General features: G+C 46.7%; 1 protein-coding gene across 1 annotated transcript; it reads left to right on the top strand.

The window, feature by feature from the left end:
• The first annotated feature begins 2,252 nt into the window (after positions 1-2,252).
• On the top strand, positions 2,253-25,575 carry LOC125939654 (ATP-binding cassette sub-family C member 2-like). The gene is made up of 4 exons (XM_037701931.2): positions 2,253-2,403; positions 18,477-18,734; positions 21,316-21,519; positions 25,390-25,575. The coding sequence occupies exons 1-4, from the start codon at positions 2,281-2,283 to the stop codon at positions 25,573-25,575; spliced, it is 771 nt and encodes a 256-aa protein (XP_037557859.2). The 5' UTR covers positions 2,253-2,280.
• The last annotated feature ends 560 nt before the right edge of the window (positions 25,576-26,135 follow it).

The raw sequence follows: 26,135 nt of genomic DNA, 5'->3' as shown, positions 1-26,135 counted from the left end.
TTTTCCAAGAGCTACCAAAGAATGGACTTCCCGGTCGGAAGAAGCCGCTTCATCCTTATCAATTGATTTCTTCGCAAAACACATTGGATATATCCTTGTTTGTAACTAATATACTTTACGTTGTATCTATGTTATCTTCAGCGGTTAATACTGTTACCTCTTGGTGTTATTTTAGTTTATTTTGTTGTCCCTTTTGTGTTTCAATGTACAATTTTCAATTTACAAAATATTTGTTTTGTAAATGTTCGTATTCCACTCCTGCTATAGACCTGTGTAAGGGCTGGCCGTAATGTGTAAATAAATAAATAAATCACCGCTGTAGAGTTGGCGCATGTGCCGCAGAGGTGCCAAGTCCGCGTGTGCTCACTGAGCTGGCATCCGCGATTCCAGAACGTGTGAATGGGACTACCGTTAGGGCCCCTACGCGACACCTTGCCATCCCTCTTTGAAATAAAAGGTTTCAGGTGCGCGCTTATGAAATATCGTCGCAGTCTTCATACGGTTATAGTATATACATAAATGTGTTTTAATATATACTATATATATATATATATATATATATATATATATATATTGTGAGACGTCGACCGATGCGATGACTTCAATTTCCGAGCAGCCGCCCGAGGCAGCGACGAAGCGCCCCACGAGACAAAAGATGATGATGAGTCGTATGTACAGATGACGACGACGATATGCGCAAAATGCGCTCACAGTATATAGTATATATATATATATATATATATATATATTATATATATTGTAGCGAAGAAAGTATTTTAGGTCATAGCATACCTCACTTGTTACTTATAACATATTGTAGCGAAGAATACGAACGCCATAGCTGGTCACGCTCTCCAGCCCTTTCTAGGGGTCGAGCCCCCCTGCGCTTTCCTCGAGAACCGCCGCTTGTCTGAGAGCTCGGACCTTCAACAAGGACGGCCCAAACGGCTGGTGGTTAATATAGATACCATAGATATACAATAGATGTCGAATATATATATATATACAATATATATATATATATATATAATAAGGTTATATATATATATATACATGTATACTAATGTGAACTGTCAAATGAGGCTGAGTGGTGCACTTGCGACCTATGCGACGTGTGCTACAACGAGCTTCAAAATCGAAATTCTCCTCACTGTCCCCCAACGTAAGGCATAACTTAGACTGTTCCTAATTGCGCTGTGTCCGGCGCAACCTAACGGAATGAAAGGAACACTGACCAGGAAGGGAAGCACATGACGGAAACAAAGAAGCGCAAGTTGTTTGCTTCCTCGCTTCTGTCCCGTTGTAGTACCTGCCGTACACAGGACACAAAGGAACGAGGCTGAAGAGGCGATGCGCAAGCTGTCAACTATAGCGTTTATAGGCAGATGCACGGGCAGCAGAAAAGAAACTATGAAAACGTCGCCGTAAATTGAAACCACGTGCGCTGTGTTTCACCGTGAGAAGTCACCAGATAGTACATATTTGCACCTCACTGCAGGATTGTTCTAAACAAATGTGGAATACAAAATGAGGAACGACTAAATGCACGATACTGTCGTAATATGAGTTCCTAAACGGTAAGTAGGGAAAATAAAGACAGACGAATATGAACTGGATTTTTGGGCGTTCATCAAATGTCGTAGGGGAAATAGGCCAGAGCTTGCGCAAGAAATACCTGAGCATAATAATATCCTGTACCATAAGATAGTAACTAAATATTCCTGGAAAAAAAGAAACCGAATTGGAATACATAAAGCAAATAATACATAGAGGCCTTCATTTCTTCGTTGATTGTTTATTTTTGCAAAATTTAGATGGCGGAAATTGGCATCTACATTTTCACAGTAGTTTCGCAAGAGTAACTAAAAATAAAGCCCAGCCACCGGTGTTTCGTCGGTATAAGTGTTCTGGAAGTCGTATGTTTCTTTTATCTACATTATTAGTTTTTGAAAATGTATTGCTTATCTACGCTCATGCAAGCAGAGCACACCAGATATCATCCGACTAGGAATGCAGGCAGATATAATGAAGATGAACAAAAAAATCGAAAATGTTGTAGCTCGTTTCCAGTGTTATGTGGTTCTCTCAAGCTGGAGATACCAACAATTAGCAGCGCGTAGCAGCCCTCCATATGACCTCATCGATGATATGAGAGTTCACGTTGAAATTATTTAGCCTATTTACAAGGAGTGAAAAATTCATATAACTGGAACATGCTATCTTTTTTTATTCTGTCAATTTCCTAGGACTTTGATTGCAGGAACATCGAGCACATCGTGCATGGTTGCTCTGTTCGCGATGGCCTGCATCGCCGAAGGCGCTTTCACCTGCTACACGAATCATATCGGCCTGCGCTTTTCAGAGAGGATACAGGTACTCACCCAAGGCGCGATCTTACGAAGGGTAAGATATCACTATTCTTGCCAATATATTGTACACAATATTCAAGGACTGGCGAAAGCCAGTGGAAAGGAGCTGACTTGATCCTGCGCCGGCAGAAGCCGGGAAAAAAAACGTCTTTTAATTCAGCAGACACTGAATCCACGAAAAGCCGAAAATAAATTATCTGATTTTATTGAAATGTACGATTAATATGATAAAGTGGGGTCCAAATTCACCGACGATTACGATACTCTCTAATGCGAAATTTGAGCGCAGCTCTATACATGTTTTTATTTCGCGATATGTTGGCTGGCGCGGACAAACTGTCTCCTGAGGCACGTTGCAAACGAAGCGAAGTGTGGCGCGACTGCCTCGCTAATGGGGAGATCACTAGAGGCAGCGCGTGCGTGACGCGTGGGCGCGATTCACAGCAGCCGCCGCAGACAGACCTCCGCTCATGCAGCGCTTTGTTCCCATATATGGTGTAACACCCACTGACACCACAACGCAGGGTACATAGGTCGGGGTCGGGGTTCTTGACAGCCGGTGCCTTGGCACCGGCTGTCAAGGGGGAGAAAGATAAAGAGGCGCGGCGCGTGCTGGAGGCGCAAGCTCGGCACGCACAGTGTTGTTCTGGAACCTTGAGACGCTGGTCATCGCAGCCGCCACTCGGCTCGCCGCCTTCGCGCTTCTGAGTAGACGTGCTCGTTGGACGTGCTCGCCGCATGCCTTATCGGTAGCGTCATCGCTGAACAGACGACGCGCGCTACTCTGACGCCATCTCGTAGCGATCGTCGCGGCAGAACACATCTGCGCGGCACTGTGCTTTTGTACTTGCGCTTTCGCCATACCCTTCTCCTCCGCTTTCCTCCTCGCGTTTTGTTATTTTTCGCCGTCCTTTCATTACCGCTACGCTCCGCGTTCGCTCCTCATCCTTCGCTGTGCTCGTTCGCTCAGTTACGCCGAGGGACGCCGATGCTCCACGCAGGAACGGGCGCCAAAAGGCCTACATTATGCGCACGTACACAAATACCCGAAAAAGTGGACGTAAGGACAGATGCCGCAGTAGCTGAAGATGTAGATAGTCATGCGCATCATGCGCAGGTTCTGGCTGCAGCACGTTGCCGTTTGTAGCTTGTCACCCTAACCTAGCCTTAACAATGCATTCAAAACTGAGACATAGCTTCATCTGATTGTCTCTGTGATCGTCGAAATCCAAGATGGCCGATTCCGGAGGCGCTATGAATCCCAGTAGAGCATATCGTACGCCAACCGAGCGGCCACGGATGCAATTCAGGGCAGTGAGAAGGAAGTAAGCGAAAGCTGAGGGGAACTTCAACAGCGCTGCCAGCGCCGCCGCCGATAATAACCGTCGCGGATGATAATCACCGTCACCGTGAATGGAGCGACAGTCCCCCTTCGCAAGCGCAAGCACAGGAACAGGTGAGGTCACGTCATCAAAAAACGATCATATTTCTCGGCTGTTTCGACGGCAACGATGGGAAAGCCTTTCAGCGCTCTTATGTGAAGCCGGCGACCAGAAAGAACCTTCCGAATGCAGCCTGAGCGCCCCTTTTCGGTCATTCGAACAAGATCGGCCTTCTGGGAGTGGTTTATTGCGCCCGAAAACGACCATTCGAAGGTGTCAACCATGTCTGCACTGCGCTGGGTTACGCAGCACAGGAAGCTACAGTGGGATAAAGCGCCGTTTTGTCCGAAGTTGCGGCTCAGCGGCATCACATGTTTTCCATGTCTACATGCTTACGTTGCAGTCAAACGCCTTTATAACGAAGTGCTTGGAATCTCCTAAATCCTTCTCTAAAGATTGCGCACCATACCTTTCGCAATGAAGCAGGCCCTACAACTTTAACAAGAGAAGACCTATATATTGCAAGCCCCGCACCTCCACCACTTGTGAGACGACGCCCGGGACGAAGGAAGAGCTCTTCTATTGTCACACAGCGCGGGACAGCCCACGAACACCAATCCGACAAAATGATGATTATTATGAGGATGCGTAAACACACATGAAGACGATGATGAACTGCACAGTTAGCGCTCACAATATATATAGTTAACATAGATTCAAGAAATACGTGGTGAAATAGGTTGTGGAATGTCCAATGGAAGGCGGCCTCATTCTAGCAACGGCATGCTTCGCGATGGAACACGGGGCTGACGCCACGTAAACCTGCAGGTCGTCGAATGCACTTGTCACCTTTCTTGCCGTGAGTGTTTACAAGATCTTATCACTGCAGCCTTCGTTGACATTCGCGTACTTAACGCCCTACATTAGGCTCTTAGGACGTCGTCGGTTGTCAGTACATGATAACATCATCAACTGCGACTTATTCGTCAACCGCCGCACCCGCTTCTTTGTTAGACCTAGCAGCGTGCGAGTTGAGCAATACCTGAAGCAGTTGGGCAGGACTGTGAAATTCGCTGACTTGGGCACACTCGTCCAGTGCGTCGCTAGCGCTGCCCTTAGAGCAGAACGCAGCTGAGTGGCGTCTGCGGAGAGCAGAGTGGCGCCACACTTGTAAAGCAACAGATGAGCAGTCGGGGCGCCTAAATTTCTTCGTTGTGCAGGCAAATTTGCTGTAGTGGCCTTCGTTGTAGAGTCGATCACAGTTCACATGAAAGATACGAAATCGGGCGGGGCATGACGAATTATTCGTTATATGGGTCATTTCTTTGTTGAGGCGTTCGATTGTATTTTATTCTTAATCTCCAAAAACAGAGTTCTGGGAACTCTATTCGAGGCAGTATCTGCTTGTCCCATATTTAACTCCCTTTTCCAGAGTAAAACACCTCCATCTCAGAGAGAGTACAGCAAGTACCCCGGACAGAATATTAGTACTCCTCCCAAGCAGAGTGCTACAACTCTTCTAGAGTACGAATACTCCACCCCACAAGGGTATTAGTACTCCCCCTAACCGAGTGCTGCTACTCCCTTAGAATGCTTGTACTCCACCCCACAAGAGTATTAGTACTCCGTCGAACTGAGTGCTTCTACTCCCCAAACAGAGTGCTTGTACTCCTCCTAACAGAGTGATAGCACTCCTTCAGAACATAGTTCTGGTATTCCTCCCAATTGCGTGTAAGCATTCGCGATGTAGTGCCATGGTCACATCAGAGGCGATTCACAACACTTACATGTCAGGGATATTTGATTCCTTCATGAGCAGCGCCTGCTCTTATGCTTGAATGAATGTAAGTGGTTTAGTAGCGCAAGGGCCACGTGTGGCCAAAGAGCGCCATGCCAGTGTTTGTGAGTTTGTAGTGGAGCGATGAATTCTGAGAAGTAGATGAGGTGTGGCTGTAAAGGGGCCTAAAAATAGTCGCGGTAAAAGTACGTAAAATATACATGTACTAAGATTATGGCAATGACTAATGAGGTGTACTATGAAAATGAAGAATGCATTGAGAAAGAATGATACGATATTCAAAATATTTAAGATGTAGTAATTGGCAAGAAGCACTACTGCCTAAACAGACCCCTTGAACTACAAGGGCCCAGAGGCATGTGCTATAAAGAACTACTATCACAGCGGCATCCTCTGCAGATAGGATGCGTTACGAACTTATTGGGCTAATAACATGCAGGACACATCGTTCAAGAAATCAACGACTGTTTCTGCACATATGCTTGGTCAATCGGATTTGATGTTTAGTCGCCGAGTCAAACAGTCACAAAACAACCTGAGCAAATGTCCGAGAAACATAATGACACAGACATAACATGCGATACAAAGACGTTCATTAACATTACAACACATCTTGCAATAATACATAAATGTTTCTCTAACATTCATCGCTAATGAAGTGAGAAATACTCCTTATTTCCAATCCACCTTTTGCATGTCCGGAGTGCGCATTCGCTGTACCCTAGCGGCGAGCGCCGAAAACGTTTTGTACGGCGTCGGTGGTTCATGCAGCTGACGCGCGTATGCAGCATAGCCGTCGAGCACGCGAACTCTTTATTGCCGGGCGCTGTGCCAGTCGACGACGCGGCATTTGCGCTGTGTTTGGTAGAAACTTCAGCTGTTCACAGCGATATTCGGTTAACGTCCGGTACATCACAATATATGCCGACACGACACCGATGTCGTTCAGAAGTCGACCTCACGCCGGCGCCAACGCTCGGTAGGGCTGTAGTTGTGATACTGTGCCAGTGGAGACCTATAGTGTCATACAAATATGACGAAGAAGCGACCGACGATGCGACCGACTACAGCGAGTGATCGTAGCGTGATAAGCTTTCGTGCCGAACGACGCCGACAAAACCAGTGGGCTGATCGCCGTGAGAGCGGCCGCCGAGTGAGAACATGACAACGTGAATATCGCCGCAAATGCGCTCGTGTATGTATTTATTGACGCTCAATTGAGTCGAAACGTGCTTCCGACGCTGATATGCACGATTTCCAGCCCTTTACAGCCCTCTACATCAAGTTTGAGGCGGTGTCGATCTTGTTCAGGCAGCTTCATTAGGCCTCACACAGCCTACGAGTTCGTCCGCTATACCGGTGGACCTGAAATGTAAGATAAGCAAGTACGACGAAGGAAACTGCTTATATAGTTCGGTCCTGACCTTACGGACTTGAAGTGAACCACTCTTACCATAGTACGATGCACACACAGAGTGGGAAGTGGCGACACGCGGCAGTGCTAATCCCGCGGTACAGGCACCGTTCTTCAACGAAGGCTGTCGGTCGCGGCCGCAGTCGCCGGCGCTTCCATGAACGAAGTGCAACTACGGAGAGTGTATTTTTATGCTGCCAGATTTACTAGTTACCGAAGACACAGTTTGCCTCTTATGCTAAACAGGCAACAGTGATGGCCCTTTCGATACTGCATCGTAAGCAACACACTGCTCGTTGCCACTCGAGTACGGCGGGCATCGGCATTTTCGCGTGCCAGTGCATCTATAGATGGTTGTTCTCGCCGTTTTCGATGTGCCCGGGACGTTCATGCCTTCTCGTCTCAGAGTGATCGCTTCTGATATGTGCATGAGAAGTGTTCATATATGCTTGAACATTTCATCATTATTCATGTGAGCGATGCACTGTTTCTACTGCACTTAAGCGAACAGCAAGCGGTGGCCGTACGCGTGCCGATGTAAACAAATGCGCCGTTCTTGCGTTGCATAAATACTCTGGGCGCAGTGTCCCCCCTTCAAAGAGCTATGGCCACTGCGGTCAATACTCAGCTATAAAAGCAGTTTTTGTCATCCTATTAGCGTACGTCAGTGCAGGTCTAACAGTGGCGAATGCATGAATTCTCCTCCGCTGAGCGGAATCGACCCCAGCTTAAACTTAATGTGGGTGGCTGGCGAGGGCTCACGTTCGTGCATTTCAATTTCCGAAGTATGTTTGGACTCATTCGGTACGAATAAATATGAGTAACAGGAATACAAGCGCAGGCGGCGTGTCAATCGCGTTACGGTGCGATGTATTCGTCAGAGGCACATCGCACGGTGACTGGTTTTGTCGGCGTAGCTGCACGAAATCCCGTCATCATATTTCGACGACTTGCGGTTGTAAGTTGCACCAGAGTCATTGCCGGCCTAGGCATCCTGGCCAACAAGCAGCCACTCACACAAAACGAAAATTACAACGACTGACAAATGCACAAACCCATTTCAGCTCGCTTCTTGCAGCGTGCCTCTGCGTCCCGACGCCCTACATATAGTTTCTCGCGGAGTCCGCTAAGGTGGCGCCGCAGCGCAATGCAAAAGGCAGATTGGCAACATTTTAAAAAGTCAAAGTATACAATGTAAAATCAAACAACGAACAAACCTGCGCAAACTCGCAAAATATTGGCACTACGATTCAAGAGAAAGATGCACCACACTAATGGCCAGAAACGCATTTCAAGCACAAAACTCGTGTGCTTATACTGTATGCCGGAGGATACCAGATGAGTTGCTAAGCATGAAGCTGGTAAGTAATTGTGCAAGGAAGATTTTTTCATCCTTATTATATGACAGCAGCTAGTTTGATAACATCTTATGTAACGTATGGATGCTCCTGACTGAGAGTACAGTATATTTAGAAATGTGTCGTACATTTTCATGTAAAGCCGCGCGTCTAGTTTTGGTTGTAAATATTTCACATAGTTACTCGTTTATGGGCTGCACCGCCTTTTTTCAAAGCGCGCATCTTGCCATGGTTGTCCAGCACTATGTCCGCCCGGTGTCAACGCGGTACAGAGGTGTATCATATCTCCAATTCCGTTGGATCCAAAGCTGATTGTATTTTTGCAGGAAGTTCAACTTCACTGTTGGCGTCCTCATGAAAATAATTTCCAGGCGCTGTCGGACCGTGCCGTCGCGCTTTCTCACGCAACTGTCTTTCGTAGACATCTATGGCCACAGCGCGCTCCCGCATTGCACAACTGTTGTATTCTCATCTATTGTATATTTTTTATCATAAGTCATAATGTGATAGTTTTGTTCATTTCGCGCAGATACATATTCTCATGATCTGATCTGGGAAGTGGGGATTAGTGCTTGTAAAAACAATAATCTTTCCGTTTCATTACTTTCACGCATATGCCATGACTCGAACTACCTCCGTGAACTTTGCACAATTTAACTGGTTTCGCTGCTTCATTCTACCATTGGTATGTAATAGACTGATGAAGCAGCATTAACTTCACATTATCTTGTTCTTTTGAATGTTATCCAAGCTTGAAGCTTTCTTGTACACTTAAACGCCTGATACTTATTTGCATAACAGCACAAAAACGAAGTATCGAGAAAGACATAAATGAGAGGAACATGGTGCCGATTGTCAACCGGCGAACCTATTTGTGATCCTGCCCATTTTTGAGAGCAGAGAAAGGAATCTCACTGACAAAGTCGCATGTGCGTGGTTAAAACATGGTCAGCACAGACATGGTGGTCTGCCTCGATGGGCAATGTTCTTGTTCATGCTAAGAACGAAGTTTGTTCTTGCTAATAACAACGATCCATACGGTACCTTGCCACGATTATCTTCAAAATAAGTAGAGAGGTCATGAATATACGACACCATTGCCTTCTTTTTAGGCATGGAAATCATAGTGTTGGGATGAGTACTGGCTCATACCACTTTCAACTGTTTTAGGCAGCATGTCCAAACTTGTACTTATTAGCTACTCTGGATATCTGGATTTTTTAGGTTTCTTGATCTGCTCCACGGCACTGAACTCCGTCAGGTGGACATGTGCGGTGACACGTTCTTTTCTTTGATCGCTTCTGGACGGTTCTCTGAGGTGGAGCCTTCGAGAACCCAATTGAGGACAAAGACGTTTGTTGTAAAATGCACACAAACTTTTAATACAACGAAAAGCGAAAAGCAACCCACAAAATAACACTTAAAGAAATATCCTGGCAAGAAACAAACTCCGAGCTAGAATTTATCAATCGCACGTAAGTTCGGGCAGATCACGCATGTGAGTGCGCACAACAGTTTCGACGCCGAGAGGCGGTGATGAGGCGATGCAAGAAGCGGCGTTGGTATCACCAAAGGTCGGTGTATTGGACCGTTGAACAGGCGATCAGGGTGCGGCAGCCCTGGCTTGCAGAGGGCATGCAGGCGGCTTGGCGGCACGGGCAGATGGCGGCGGACTTCTGGCCAGGCAGCTGGGCGTAGAACTCGGGCCCGTAGCCCGACTGTTCACGTTCTGCCCACGGGTGCAGCTCGCCAGCCTCGGGTAGCAGTTCTTGATCAGGGTAGAGTGGCGAACGCCCAGGAACGGGTTGGCAGGAGGCCCCGGTCGGGTGAAGTCCTGGTGGCTCGATCCGGAACCCGACGGCTCGTCTTCACCCACCGTCCGGTAGCCGACCTTCTCCTAACGTCGCTTCCTGGACTCTCCCTTCTCCTCTGCCAGTGCACCTCGACAGACAGACGGACGGACGAAGTTTTCGCGTTTAGGTAGCCTAAGAAAAAACTATTGTCTTCGTAACTTCGTACACTTCGCACACTTCGTAAGCGCATCCCCTCCTCTAGGGGAGAGATCTTGAGTATGGATGGATGAGGGGCAGTGATGGTATGGTGTGCATCTCATTTCTGATGTTGTCAACACATATAACTTCTAAAGAGAATTCTGCTCTTTAGCTTAACTAAAACAAAATAAATCCGCCACCAAGTAAGGGAATATAACAGTGGAGTTAAGGAAGTATAAGACTAAATTTGGCTTAAACAAGTGGCCAACAATAACGCAATTTGATGCTAGATGAAGATGAGGGATGACATGAGGAGTTAAAACCGCCTTCAAAGGAACGCTTCAAATTTATGAGACCGAATTCCATGTTCTCTGCTTATGCTGTACTTGAAGCTGGATTACAATATGCAGTACTCATATCTGAAGTCATTAATTGGGAACAGTGGAGCGTGGAGCTTTATTGTAACCTACCAAAAGCAAAAAGCGCAAAGCTGTATGACGAACTCGGATGTGTCAGAAACACCGCTTGTGACACATCCTAGGCGCGTGATCAGTGTGCCTCCCCCCCCCCCCTCTGGTTATGCCACTGCTCAAGCCATAACTTGAGGATCATCTTCGCAAACATGCTTCTCAGTAGGGATGAACATATTCTCCTCTAGTTCAAATGCATATTACTGGGTGTGGTTATAAGAAGGGGCAGCAAGGCTTGTTATGGCAAGCTTACCCGCATTTCAAGACTACCAAAAAAAAAGTTCACTGCGACCTTCATCTAAGCTTTCTAAACGACATGCACTTATTTTCCTTTATGAGGTATGCAGTGCAGATCATGTTTGACATACTCGACTCTTGCTGCAGTTTGAAATGTAGCATTTTACATTCTTCAAGGCATGTAAAAGCTTCAGTTAGACCATGTCATTAGTTTATTAGACCAAATCCTAATTTGTGTATGACAGACGACTGGTAACATGCAAGGTAACATTTTACTTTGCTACTTTATTTCTTCACGAAAAATATTAGACTGTAAATACATTACAAACCTGCCCTGCAATAGCAAAATGCACAGCTTAAGCTTGGAACCCCCAGAGGAAGGTTGATTTAGCTGTTCATGCGGACATATTTCTTAAGTGCCAACTCATACTAGCAAATGCACAGGCATATCCAAAACAGTAAACGCGGAGACCAAGGCAATAGCAGCAATGCCGAACGCCCCTGCCACTGCAATCTTACAACAGTACCGTTATTCGATTCCGTTGCATAACTCGTCGCTTGAACCGTCACCGAGTTCATACGCATAAGCCCAGTTTCACATTCTCACCGTGCTCGGAAACCGCAACACCAGACACAAAATCAGACATAAATTCACGCCATTTTATACATGAGCAAAAAGAGGTCAGTCTTATTCAGCCCAAAACATGAATTCCAATGCGTTTGCAGGCAGTTCAAAATTACGCGCCAAACTGACCTCACGCAGCGTGCAGGTGTATGCCCGCGGCAAGTTGCCAACTGGCACTAGCGCTGCACATAACTTCAGTGGTCGCAGATCACCTATGGCTAAAACCCACTGTCAAGCGTGCGCCTTAATATAACAAAAGCATGCCGCCAGCAAGTTGATGCCTTTTGTTACGCAACTCGCACACATTACGTGTAGAATGCCAAACCGATTCAATCAGCGTTCGCGATTTCAAAGCTCTTTCGGATAGCTGCAAGTGATAAAATCACATGCATTCATAGCGACGACTGGCTTTTTAGATAGATATCAAATGATGCCGCACGCATACCTAGTCCGTTGTCAATCGCGGCGGCTAAACTTCGCGATGAGTGTCTGGGAATAGCATGTCATATACGCCCGAATGTGCCACGTAAATTATAAATCACATACCTTGTACGATTTGTCATTCAATACAACGAACGATGAACGACTATCCTCTTTTCGCGGCTTCGAAAGATGGCTGACACAAGTTCTCTCTTGAGCCGCTATTCTGGACATTCCGCCATTTTCTTTGAGGCGTGACGTAGGCGTGACGCTTACAAAATGGCGCCGATAGCCCCAATTTGCTTTCGTAACACGACGTAAACTTGACCTTTCGCCTAAGAAACTGAAATGCAGGCTCTCAACCTATCGTTCCTGATAAAACAAAACAGTTTTCCTCCTCAGTGAAAATAAAGCAGCTAGCTCAAAGCATACGATTATTCCATCAAACTCGTTTCTCACTTCCGTCGTCTGCATGCGCTCAACTTGTCGTCTGCTTAATTAGCTAGGATTCGTGTCCTCGGGAAATGGAATGAGTCATCGAATATTGGCGCCCACGCGCATTTTTTTTTACCTTGAGACAACATACGCGACCTACGAGTGATGATGAGCGTGCGCTCTAGGCCGCGTTATAGCTATCCCGTGAAACGCAAGTGACTCAGCCCGACTCGTCTGGCTGAGAAGCAGCTGAAACACCCCCAATAAAAAGATACTGCTCCAGTCAGGTAGACTGCTCCTCCCTGATAGTGAGATTATATTTGGATCATCAAAACAGTGATGCGTTTATTTGCCTGAGAGAAACGATGGTATTCCTAAATAAACGCATGTTGGGGTGCTGCTACGCTGCGCTCCGCAACACCCCACGACCGCCGCTTCGCGTCGCGCCCGGCACCGCGGCTTCCGCCGCAGCACCGGGGCTCAAACGCGAGCAGTATCCGCTTGTGTGCACCACCACAATTCACCCAGCTCAAAAGCCGCCATGCTACACGACCACTACTGCACGATTCCGCCACTGGAACAAATGCTACAATAATAAAGCACGGCCGGCGTGGCCCAGACACCGCCAGACATTGAACGCGCCCTAAACGACTCGCTCCCTACCCACGTAGGAGCTGCTCTTGGCAAGGTCGCTGCGCCCGGTCCCGAAGAGCCACGATCAGTAACTAGCAGCCGCCGCGCAGACCAGTGCCTCAAAAGTCCCTAAGCGATTATGTCCCTAGGCACCTAGGAGCTCCACGATTGCCATGACAACACGTGTTAAGTGGAAGTCACGTGACCCGAAGTGCCTCGCCCCCGCTGTACCTACTAGCAATTGTAAAGTCGCGTTTTGGACCAGCCTTCTGCCGTTTAAGCAGCAGTATACGCTACGTTTGCTCTCGGTTGCCGCATTAGTGCAACGGGCATTCTACTCTCTCTCAGAAGAGCAGAGTATAGACGTTTTCACGGGGGCGCTTCCGACGGTCTGGCGTGGAGAGTATGTGTCAGTGTTGCCTGTTTGGTCTGGACTGTGAGCTTGCCTTGCGCTTGCGTTACGGAGTGGTAGCTTTCCTTCGATGTTTCCGCTTATTTTTGTCACGAATGACTTACGCTCGTAAATAATGGCATATATACTCATCAAAAGGCTACAGGCCAGCTCTGTGCAGTTTATGGATGCGCCAACAACCAGCGGGCAGTAACGATTTTGGGGACTATAGTGTGTCCGCAACACAGCACTTCGCGAGACCACTGTCGATGTGGTACGTTCACGCTTCACCGGTTTCCTGCACCACCTGAGGACTTAGCATTTCAGTCTAATGTGACACAATGCACGCATCAGTTAAATAATGCATTTTGGTAAACACTTTTCGGCACATTTACCAATAGGTTGCGAGAATTGTCAGCTCTTCGATTCAATATTTTCTCGTATGTAGTGGCAGAGGCTACATTTGTTATTCGTTCAAACAGTACTTCATTCCAGTGCCTAAATTGGGGGTCACACGGCGCACTTTTGATCGTGATCGAGCCCGATCTGGATAGAATTTCTCGGTCGCAATTGGCTTCTTTGCTCAATCTGCGGAAGGGAGCCAATCGTGGTCGAACATTCCGAAGATCGGGCTCGATCGCGATCAAAAGAGGCCGTGTGACACCGGTATGAGACGCGCCTGCTTCGACGTACGCGCTTGCTTTCTCTAAATGAGGTAACCCTCCACCGCGAAGCGTAATGGTGATAAGATTCAATCGATGACTAGTCACATGTGCCCAGCAATAACAATGAAAAAAATTAGCGTAGCTTGCACTAGTGGCGCAAGGCTAAATCAACAGCGGAGCTGATCGGCACCTAGCTGGTGCTGGCCTTACGGTTTGGGCTTTTCCGGAATTTATTGATTATTGATCGATTAGCTATTGATTGGCTTTCGCAAGATATTGGCCACGTATTTGGGCTAGGCTAAGCACTAACAAGTCATCCCCAGCATTTTCCAGAATTTATTGTTTATTGATCGATTATCGATTAGCTATTGATTGGCTATCGCAAAGTTAAGCGAGGCGCAGCTGTCCACAGTGACGCCATCGCTAGGCGAGTTTTTGCGAACGCTACGCGGGGAAACGAAAAGCTTTAACAGCTCCGCTCTTAAAAATTTATTACATTCGAGAGGCAGCAAAGAACGGGGTACGAAATGCAGCTCCAATAACGTGAAACCTGGGGAAGTGCGAAGCAGTGATCCGCCGTTGGTAGAGTAGCACTACAGCCCGGGCGATTTCACGCGTGACGGACACCGACAGCCCGGGCCCCTAAAGTGCTTCGCACTTAAACTACCGCTGATAAGCACGCCAGGTCTCGGCGAAGCAGACGCGGCTGCCACCGCTACCGACCACGAAACGCCACATCCACTGGCGGGGCTTTCTATTGCCATTGCACTTCACACTGAGTGCTCACGCGATCACGTGAACCATGTAACAAGTCAAGCGGCACAAGACAAGCGAAGCGGAAGAAAACAGCCGAAATAATGCTCGGCAAAGATCGCACAACCGAAGTGCGGCCGGCCTACTCTCGCAAGGCTCACAGTCCAAAATGGCGGCATAGCATGTTCTGACGCTAGAGGTCGCCCGTGTCGGGCAATGGCGCTACTCAAACGTCGGTTTGTGAAAAGGTCTATAAAGAACATTTCACTCTCACGCTGTGGAGAGAGTCAACAATGCATTTCACTCCACCCGACATTTTGCGAGAGTAAAACAATGACTTGAAGAGTAGATCGGCCCCTTCACTCCTGCGATACTCTCCCTAGTTTTTAGAGTGTACCTGCGATAGTGGCAGGGAAAAAACTGAAAGGGAACCCTCTCTTCGACTACGAGCTAGAAATAGGACGCGGAAAAGAGGTGGCAGTAATGATGCGTTTTAAATAATGGCAATAAAGCATAGGCATAGTTGCTCTGCAGAATTTTATTTATCTTTTCGCGAATACTGTATTCACCAAGATGCAATCGCCACCTAGTACGCCGTTGAGAATGCGTGTGGCTTTACATTCATTTTTGAGCTATTAAAAGCGTAAGATGTGCATCGTTACCAGCTCTCGCGAAGTCGTTTTCCTCCGCGAGTATACAGGATTCTAAGATGCCGTGTAAAATAAAGCAAGCGTACAGATTTTCAATAACCCAATTTTTCGTCCTGCGCTGTAATAACTGTAATATATCAGCTGCATGAAACGTGCACACACTTTAGCTTATATTAGTGCATGCACACTCTATTTAAACAGCTCTTTGGTAAATGGGCTGCAAGCATTAGTTGTGAAGTTTCCAAATGACTGCGCTCGGGGCTGGACGGGTCACCGGGCCCTGCTGAAGTTTCAAGAAAGCTGTGCTTCCCACCCTCTGAGCACGGTCGTAGGAGTATTTTAACGGTCTGGAGGCATTACATAAGCAAGAGCGTGCAGCAATGAGTAGCAATAATTGTAAATGGCTTAAGGAACGATAAAAGTTAAGAAAACGCCAGTGGTTCAGAAAAACGCTGATACAGCAACAATTAAGAGAGACAGACGAACAACGAACGAACGAAAATCAAAACGCAAATGAACAAAAAATGCCTTGCATCGATGCAACATTTTACAGCAGGAAAACAATTTTGTGTTCATTTGTGGTGATTGATGAAATAAAAAGCAAAATGGTGTAGAGGGGTAAAAACACGAATATGCATAGCGAAATCGTGGCCAAAGTTGAGGTGAAGCCTATTAGAAATGGTTAGCTGTAGTTTCTGACGGGAAACTTTACCGTCGGTGGAAGGAATAATATTGTCTGTAATTAATCCCATTGTATTACTGTGTAGGGGAAATTAGTGTTCATCGCTGAGGTATGGCCATTCATAAGTAGCAGTAGGCAACGGTGGTTAAAACGAGCGGATAGCTCGGGGGGGGGGGGGGGGGTATATTGAAAATTTAGATGGCACAGCGCCAGTAACCGCGGTTGAACGCGACTGCTCAAACACCGCCGGCGACGCTCTGATGTCACACCGTAGCAACGCGCCGCCAATCCACCGCCAATCCACCGCCAATCCGCCGCCAGACGCACGCCCCGCGATGAAATACATTCCCAGGTGCTATGTCAGGTCAGGTTAGGTTAGGTTAGGTTATCCGTTAGGCGGCGCGGCGTACTTTAACGGTTGGAGCTGTCGAGATGTTTGAATATTCAGCGCAATAAAGCCAACGGCAAGATTTTCAATCGCTTCGAAATTAGTGCTTAGGTATTGCTGTGAAGACTGCCAGGCACACGATGAATATGCTATTTGAGGGCGAACAAATGCTAGACAGACAGGGTATGCGCTTTTAAGATGCGTCGAAGATAATACCCCTGATGTACGTGAATCATGAGCGCGGATAGTTTTGATGTGCCGTGTCCGTGACAGTGACGGTTTCAGTTGCACTCCAAGGTATTTATAACTTGACGTTTAGAGCATGACATTTATAACATGATTTTATAGCTCCTATGGATGACGATGTGCTTGCAAGAGAACATTGACATGCACATACTGAAATTTAAAGCATGCGCCCAGTTTCATACCAGGTGCTGCTAGAGCCTAGATCATTTTGTCCTGATATGGTCTTGGTTGTGAATGGCATTGTAAACGACTCAGTCGCCTAAAAATAACCTTAGTTTAGATTTGTGTCTGACGGGAAATCATTTATGGATATGGGGAGCAACAGTATAGCCGAGAGCCTTGTGCGACGCCTGACGCCATACTAGTCAGGGACGAAAGAAGTTTGTTAGCGGTGATGAGCTGCCTGCGCCTTGTAAGGAAATGATGATGCCAAGCGATTATGTTGGGAGGTAGAGCGAGGAATGGCAGCCAAACGAGCAACATGGCGATAAGACAGGTAGCGCTTCTATTTCGTATTTTGTAGCACATTGTCCATCAAAGTACCAATATCGCTAGATGCACTAGGTTTTTTTAAGCACACTGGCAACGCGAACAAGCAGTTGGACACTGTAATGGACGCGTAATGTGGAGCTTGCGGGTTCGGCTCCCGCCGGCGACAAGTTATCTTTTCGAACATTTTAATTTCCCTTTTCTTCATTATTTTCTACATTCCAATTTCAACTACACTTAATTTCCCCGATGGTTTCCTTGGCTTCGTTGTCTGTTGGCTATATGTGGTTATGACTATTAAAATCGAGCCCCTCGGTTCCCATTCTTCTTTCGTATTTCATTACGAGGGTCTCGAATCTGGCAGCCTTGATGTCATTAGGTAGCATGCGAGGGTTTATTAGCCACGTGCCTGCTCTCCCAAGATAACGTGTATCATGACGCCATCGGGCTAAAAAGGATGTTCCACATCCTCCCACCATGGCTCTGAGTGGCACTGGCTAACACTCCTAGGGCTACATCTAGTAAACAAAATACCCAAGTTAGTGGACGAATTGATGGCCGTCGCCGTAGCACAATTGGTAGTGCAATGCACGCGTAATGCGGAGGTTGCGGGTTCGGCTCCCGCCGGCGACAAGTTATCTTTTCGTCCACTTTCATTTCCCTTTTCTTCATTATTTTCTACATTACAATTTCAACTACACTTAATTTCCCCGATGCTTTCCTTGGCTTCGTTGTCTGTTGGCTTTATGTGGTTAAGACTAATAAAATCGAGCCCCTCGGTTTCCATTCTTCTTTCGTATGGACACTCATGGACAGACATGCTTCCACTGGAGTGTGATATGCATGCGTGTAAATATGGGAACACGTTTCTAATAAAGTCTTTGCTGACGTTAACACATGTGTGTGTTCACTTGCTTGTCACCGTCGTCAGGGTGCTTAGAAATCTTAATTATGTCTTACCAACAGGGCCGAACATCAACGCGCGTTAGATGCACGTGACATTACCAGTGTTCAAATCTACCCATTCTGTTAGAGGAATTCATGGCCGTTAAACTTGGGACAACGCCTCAACGCTTGCAGGTGCTGAACTACTCTCCCACGGCACGTGCCAGCATATCATCTGGTTACATCGTGTCCGTAATGGGCGTAGACTGTACCATCATCTCGTTCAACGCTCAGCTCATGCTCTCACCGCTTCCTGGGCTGCTCAGCATGCCGATCGTTATCTACATGCTGAGCGCCCGCATAGGCGTAGGTCCTGGACTTTGCTGCGGATCGGTACTCCTTGCGGCACTCGTGGGCTTCTGGCTCTTCGTTTTGGCTTACTACAAATTTCAAGTAAGCACACCGTAGTGTACTTGATTTAGTGGCCACCGGCAAACACCTGTGTTTCCATCATAGTAATTAGGATTTATGCTGTATATTTTAGCTGCAAGGAATGGCTGATGCGGGGCGGGGCGGGATGATCAATATATATGTGTTCCCAGCACATGAGATCTTAAAAAGTGTAAAATCGTATTCCAGCTACTAGTATTACAAAAGGATGAGCGGGAAGCGTGAGAGGTGGTAACAGTCAGTGCTTGGATCCTCGGCATCAGATCATGTATGGAGCGTAAAACCGTATCGCAGCTGTTCGTGTGGTAAGAGATGCGGAGGGGCGGACGTGGGGTGCACTCACAACTTCTAAGTCTGCATGGAGCTCTTGGTACGAGTAATTGGCAGGTGCGGCAGGAAAAGTCGAGAGGGAGGTGAGTGAGTGGTTGTGGCCGAGAATAGCTGCGTTACCTAGCCTGGTTCTGCGTGGTTCCTATAAATTGATTCCAACTTTCCGTGCGTAGAAGGGTTGGGATCTCGGTGGAGCATGAACGATTGGAAACATGTCACTAACGTGCTAGAGTTCACACCCTCTTATGGAATATATTCGCTTCTAGGCAATGACTAAGTATGGTGCGTGTAATCGTTTGTAGCACTGCTTGGCAAGATAGGCCTGGTGGATGTAGTTCGAAAGTGGTCACTGACTATAGGTGCGGTACTAACCTAGGACTTTGAAAGAGCTCAGCCGAGCTGCAAATTGGCGTGGTGGAAAGCTTGTTTCTAGTGTTTTGGTGCTTGTGACGTAGCAGTACGGACGGCACGTCAGGTGACGGCGACCGAGCGACGCCAGCGCCAAAGAGGTGGCCTAATAGCAAGGCCGCCAGATTCCAAGTGGCAGTTCGCAACCCGAACCGGCAGCTGCTGGCTGGATCGTTTTCTGAAATGAAACTGATTCAATGTTCAGCCTTCGGCCTTACTACACTTCTCAGCCATCGCATTCCTGACGAGGGCGTAATGCAGTAACTCCCGTAAAGAAACAATTAAGTGCGTGATAAAGAAACTCAGATGCCAAAGGTTACTCTATGCATTCCACCATGAACTTTCCAACAGCCATGTTATTCTTTACGCGCGTAACATCACTAAAATCAATTAGTCACTGCAATATGTACTGAGACGTCTACGAGTGAAAGGTGGACACCGGCAACAGCTGCTCTGTTCCTAGCCTAGCCCATTTTATTACGGAGTCTTTAGATCGTTGCACTTGTGAATGTTCCGAAGGGCTTGACAGTACCAAAAGTTTGGAAGTGTGGAGGCTACAAAGCAAACATGTGAGCAGCAACAAGACCGAAGTCAGTGGAACAAAGTGCTGGGTAGTCGGGCTTGTTGGTGACGGTGTTGTACAAACGGCACGTCAAGCGCAGATTGGTGTAAAAAGTACAAGGAACAAATAAGGCAAACACGGGTGCTTCTGTTTCCGTATTTGATCTTTGTGCTCTTTTCGTCCAATTAGCACTTAATACGGCCGTTTCAGACTGGAAGTGCAGGTTGCGGGAACGCACATCTGAGGAGAGGACAAATGTAAGTGAAAGAAACGTAAAACAATTAGTATAAAATTTAAGCATGAATATAGTGTACTCAATTATAACACCGAACATATCCGGGGGATGAAACCGGTCGCCGAAACCGCCCACTATTTTAGCCTAGCTGTTCTTAAATACAGTATAAATGCATTCGCGAAGACGCACACGAACACGGCGAATCTTCAGGGGTGCCCATTGCATGCATTGTTTCATATTGCGAGAAAGAGGTGCGTATGGTGGCTTGAAGCTAAAGCATAATGCCTAATTAAACACTCTACAGTTCTTTAAGTAAATAGTTATACTAAAAAAAGTTGCAGTGGCTTAGCTCGGCTATGCCAGGATATACGTAGCGTTAGCAAAGGTTCAGCTGATTATTCTTAGCTTTCCTGGTTGTCTCCTACGCTCAACCGCTAATTGCCAGGCAACTACTTCGGGATCCGTTGAGTCAAGCTTCTCCGTTCTTCTGCGCTGTTGAGCAGCATTTGCGCTCTCCTTCTCCATGGCTATACCACACTGGCAAACGCCAGTCAGAAGCGCAGCGGCTCCAGCGCAGTGTCAGACGGCGACTGCACAGCGAGCGCGCGCCGGCGCCAGTGCGTCTACCACGGCTACGACGTCACTGCTCTGGAATGCGCAGACCGGCGGCGGTGAGTCGCGCGCGGCGGCGGCGGAGTGCGCGAGAGGTGCCGGCTCCGGTGGCTCCGGTGCGCAAGCCGTGTGACATCACTGATCCTTGCGCATGCGCAGCACGGCTCTTGATGTGCCGCGCGAAACGGGCTTGGCTAGGCCAGTGTAGCTAACGCTACAAAAATATCCCCTCCCCCCGTCTAATGTGGCACGGTTTTTCTCGACGATAGGGGAATATCGTAAATAGGAATTTCCAGAAAGCAAGCATGGGTTCGTGTACTGACTGACGTGTCCTGAGGTCATCGTGTACTTTGCTTCTTGATTTGGAGGAGGTCATGACAGTAACGCGCTCTCCTGAGCAGCTGTTTCTGAGGCGCTAATGCTGTTTGATTCCGCAGAGACGTAGCATGAAGTTTCGTGACGATCGGGTCAAGCGCATGCTGGACCTGCTCAGCTCCATCAGGACTGTGAAGATGTACGCTTGGGAACAGAGCCACCTGGATTCCCTGAAACGGCTCAGGGAGAAGGAACTAAAGAATGTGCTCAAGATTAATCTCATCAACGGAGCTGTCGATGCTATCTACAGTGCAATGAGCTCCCTGGTAAGATCGTGTGGCGGCGCTAACCGTACCATTAGCGCGCACGCATCTCAAAGGGACCATGCGGCGTTATTTTAACTCATTCTATGGCGACAGCGTAGCAGGACTGAAGATGGAATAAGCAAAACATGTACCAGTACCAGTATCTTACCAGTAGTGCTGTCGCCATACACTGAACCTACGCCAACTCACACAGTCTTCTATTCTGATGCGCTTTTTTTCACAACCTTTTAGCTTACACCCGGATCAATCCGGTAAATTTAGTGTCACTTTGAGCGAGTGCAGTATGCCGTTAGCGTCATTCGTAGCCTGTCAGACAAAAATGTTTAGTAACACTTGCTGAGGACGGCTCACCAGTGAGTGCGTTAGTCGAAATCGCTTTCACTTGACGAAGTGTGTAAGCTTGTTAGCAGTAATACAAATAATTTTAAAAATTACTCAATGCAGGGTGCGCAGTAATTGTGAAATCACTTTTTGTGATTTAATATGTTATCACTGTCCTAGCGCGACCTTCAGTAGAAGCTGCCATTTCTCCTGTGCTCACCATGAATGCAATGTTGCTGTGTTCTTGTTGAGGACGATTCAACATGATAATGCGGGAATCCAATGCAGTGCTATATTTGAAATCTTGACTAAAATAACAAATATACAGTGTTTTGTGTGATTTGCCTAACGACACTCTCGTTAACTCTAAATTATGCTTTCCTTTCCAGCGTAGCAGCATGCTAATAAAGTCACACTGGCTGCGACAAAGTGCACTGGCTGAAAGTGTCACTAAATTTGCCCGTCATACCAAGGGATGTTAATGGTAAATAAAAACGAACGCGGACCACCTAATGAAGTGTTGTAAGTTTTAAAAGGGGCTCCCGTAAAGAACGTCTCGTTTGTTTTCTTACAAAGTTTTAATTCCGTGGTCGATGTCCGCCTGTCTTTAGAATAATTGGCCAAGTATAACAGGATGAAATGGGAACTGCACGCTCAAAAATTAACCGTAATATGTGGATGCTGATGATGCTGCGGAGCCACGTACAGAATATAGATGTCTGGAAGCAAAGTGAGAGTTTTCAACGCACGGATACATAACCTCTGTCATTGAGTTGAAACATAATTTGACTGGATACCGAACAGAAAATAAATAAGACTAGGTTCTCTGTCTGATTTACGTGGCCATGAGGCCGCAATAGCAGGCATTACATTTTGTTGCTCAATCATACTTACAGTTGAGAATCAACGTATCGCAATATAATCCTGATGCTGACTTGTCAATGATCACGAGTAAATGGTGCATTCTGCAAGAAATCTGCGGAGTACAATAAACCTCTTTATATAGTTTCATAGATTTTGAAAAGGCATTTGATTCAATAGATATGCCAGCAGTCATAGAGGCGTTGCATAATCAAGGAGTACAGGAGGCATAGGAGAATATCTCGGGAAATATCTCCAATGTTTCCGCAGCTACATTGGTTCTCCACAATAAAGTAGAAAGTTACCTATCAAGAAAGGGGTCGGGCAAGGAGACAAAGCCTCTCCAATGCTTTTCGCTGCATGCTTAGAAGTATTCAAGCTCTTAGACTGGGAAGGCTTAGGAGTGAGGATCAACGGCGAATATCTAAGCAACCTTCGGTTTGCAGATGACATTGTCCTATTCAGCAACAATGGAGACGAATTACAACAAATGATTGAGAAAGTGGAAGAATTGGGTGGAAGAAAGATGCAGAAGACAAAGATAACGTTCAATAGCCTGGCAAGGGAACAAGAATTCAGGATCGCCAGTCAGCCTCTAGAGTCTGTAAAGGAGTACGTTTATCTAGGTCAATTACTCACAGGAGACCCTGATCACGAGAAAGAAATTTACAGAAGATAAAATTGGGTTGGAGTACATACGGCAGGCATTGTCAAATCGTGACTGGGAACTTACCAGTGTCATTGAAAGAAAAGTGTACAATCATTGCATTCTAGCGGTGCTAACATATGGGGCAGAAACTTGGAGGTTAACAAAGAAGCTGGAGAACAAGTTAAGGGCCGCACAAAGAGCGATGGAACGAAAATTTTAGGACTAACGTTAAGAGACAGGAAGAGAGCGGTATGGATCAGAGAACAAACGGGGATAGCCGATATTCTAGTTGACATTAAGCGGAAGAAATGGAGCTGGGCAGGCCATGTAATGCGTAGGATGGATAACCGGTGGACCATTAGGGTTCAGAAGGATACCAAAGAAGGGAAGCGCAGTCGAGGACGCAGAAAACCAGGTGAGATGATGGAGTTAGGAAATTTGCAGGCGCAACTTGGTATACACTAGCGCAAGACGGGGTAAGTGGAGATCGCTGGGAGAGGCCTTCGTCCTGCAGTGGACCTAAATATAAGCTGATGATGATGATGATGAAATGGTGCATTTCAAGCATCAACAAAAAAGGCAAAAATGCTGACGTGTGCTATAAATGTTTAGGTGTTTCGCGCCACCGTTTTTCGGAGTACTTTGACGGAATCGAGGACAGCAGCGCTGTTGCATATGGCGACGCTTTAGTACTGTGCTAGATGGAGCAGTCTTCTGTCGCGTTACACTTCTTGGCAGCATAAGTATTGTACTACAGGTTTGTCCTGACTTCAAAACAATTACGTTGACAATAAGGGAACACAGCAACATCGGCTAAAAGAGGCCCGCAGTATGCGACTCTGCATAGCATCGCGACATGTCACCACCATCGCTGTTTCTCCGCGTTTCCATCGTGGTACACCGCTTTCTTTTACAGCTCGCTAAGCCGCCCACCTTACCATCACGCCATCCTCACGCATGTCACAGCGCACAAGCCATCGACTGCAAGTGGCTCGTCCTCGCACACAAACTGTCACATTTCAGACTTCATTTTTTCCTCGGCTGCCAGAGACTGGAACGACCTACCCTTCAGTGCCGCTGCCATCACATGTCACTCAGAATTCTTGGAAACTGTTGAAACTTGTATTTCACCGTAACACCTGCATTTTCTTGTGTAAACGTGTTAACCACCCCTTATGTAATACCCCGAACAGGTCTTTAAGGCAATAAAATGAAATGAAATTAAAAGCTAACGCCGAATTGTTTCAACATCCCGTATAAAGTAGCGTACCCAAGCAGTCAGCATTCTCAAATCCCAATGAGGGTAGCTATATGGACCTGTTACTAGGTCATCTAATTTCCCAACACAGTGACATGCATATAGAAAGTGCACAAGACGACACGGCGTTGTTTGTCTCATCTGCCCTCTATATCCGTGTCATTTTTTCTGCTGTACATGAAATCAACAGTCCAAATTTTATGTAGGCTCTTTTCATCTTTTGTACGCAGTACTTTGTGTCCCCTCACTTTCGCTCACCTATTTCCAAAACTCCATTTTAGAGAGTTTTAAGACTACGGAACCATAGTTAGAGGACGCTACCAACCGCGTATGTAGAGAAAAAAAGCAAAAAGAACAAACAGGCCTTTAGCGAGTTGTAGTTTAACCTAAGGGAACAATCAGGAACCTAAGCGAGGTGGGATTGGCTAACAGTAATAATTAAGATTTTAGCTTCTGGTTGCTCCTATCGATCTTCTATAACTTTTCCGTAGCCTCCGCCAACTCCATCTTATAATATATGTATGTCAACTTTCTAATCTCAGGAATCCACCTAGTCTTCTGCTGCACACGACGTAATTTTGTTTTCTCTTTTCGTAGTCCTTCAGTTGGTGAGCAGATTGTTAGCTCTAGGCGTTACACTAACTACCAAAATTCACTTCTTGATCGGAATCTTAGCTACAGTATAAGGCACAGTATAGTACACTTCCTTCCGCTTATTGAACACTACGCTCATCACTTCCCTATGTTACACCAAACTGAACAAGACTGTTTGTATGCGCAGCTGACGTTAATAATGTACGGGACGCTTGCACTCCTGGACCCCACGCGCCTCTTGACGGCATCCGAAGCTTTCTCCAGCGTCTACTTTTATCTCTCATCGAAAACTTTGCACATCCTTGACTATGGCGATGAGGACCTGAATGTGGTAATGTCTACTAACGGTTTTTCTCTCCTCGAAGGACTTTGACGGCCACCGAATGCACAAGCTTCCATAAAGCTTTTGTACGAGTAAGTCTCTTAGCGCAATTCTCGTTGTCTTAAAACATTATAGCTGAAAACATTGTGTATCGTCAGCAAGCAATTTTCAACTCTTCAATATGTTTCCACACGAGGCCAGCTTGCTAAGCGCTATCATTGTATTCACTTTGGTTTTCGGTATGTGCACCATGAACGAACTGTATTCTAGAGAAATTTTGGCATGGCATAAAATGTAGCTTGTGAAGCGCAAGAAATCATGGTGATTGTGAAATACGGAAAGAAACGTACATATTCACTTACTATACGCGTTCTCTTACTGAAACACACGCATCTGTTTTCTGACGATTATTGCAATATTCCAAGCGTCACGTATAATCTCCATTCACCATCTCAGTTAGGCGGAGCAAAGAACGCAGGTCACTGAACAGCACAGCCAAAATCATAGCTGCTCTAATTTTCATGTTTGTTCTGGCGGTGCCGTAGCGTTGCTGGACGAATCAACGACGATTCTTCTTTCTGGGTGCCAAAACCAGTTGATTATGAGGCACC

The sequence above is a fragment of the Dermacentor silvarum genome, unplaced genomic scaffold, assembly GCF_013339745.2.
Source record: "Dermacentor silvarum isolate Dsil-2018 unplaced genomic scaffold, BIME_Dsil_1.4 Seq315, whole genome shotgun sequence".
In the NCBI taxonomy this organism is placed as follows: Eukaryota; Metazoa; Arthropoda; class Arachnida; order Ixodida; family Ixodidae; genus Dermacentor; species Dermacentor silvarum.
Note: the sequence above shows the minus strand (reverse complement) of the source record. Positions and strands in the feature narration are given on the sequence as shown.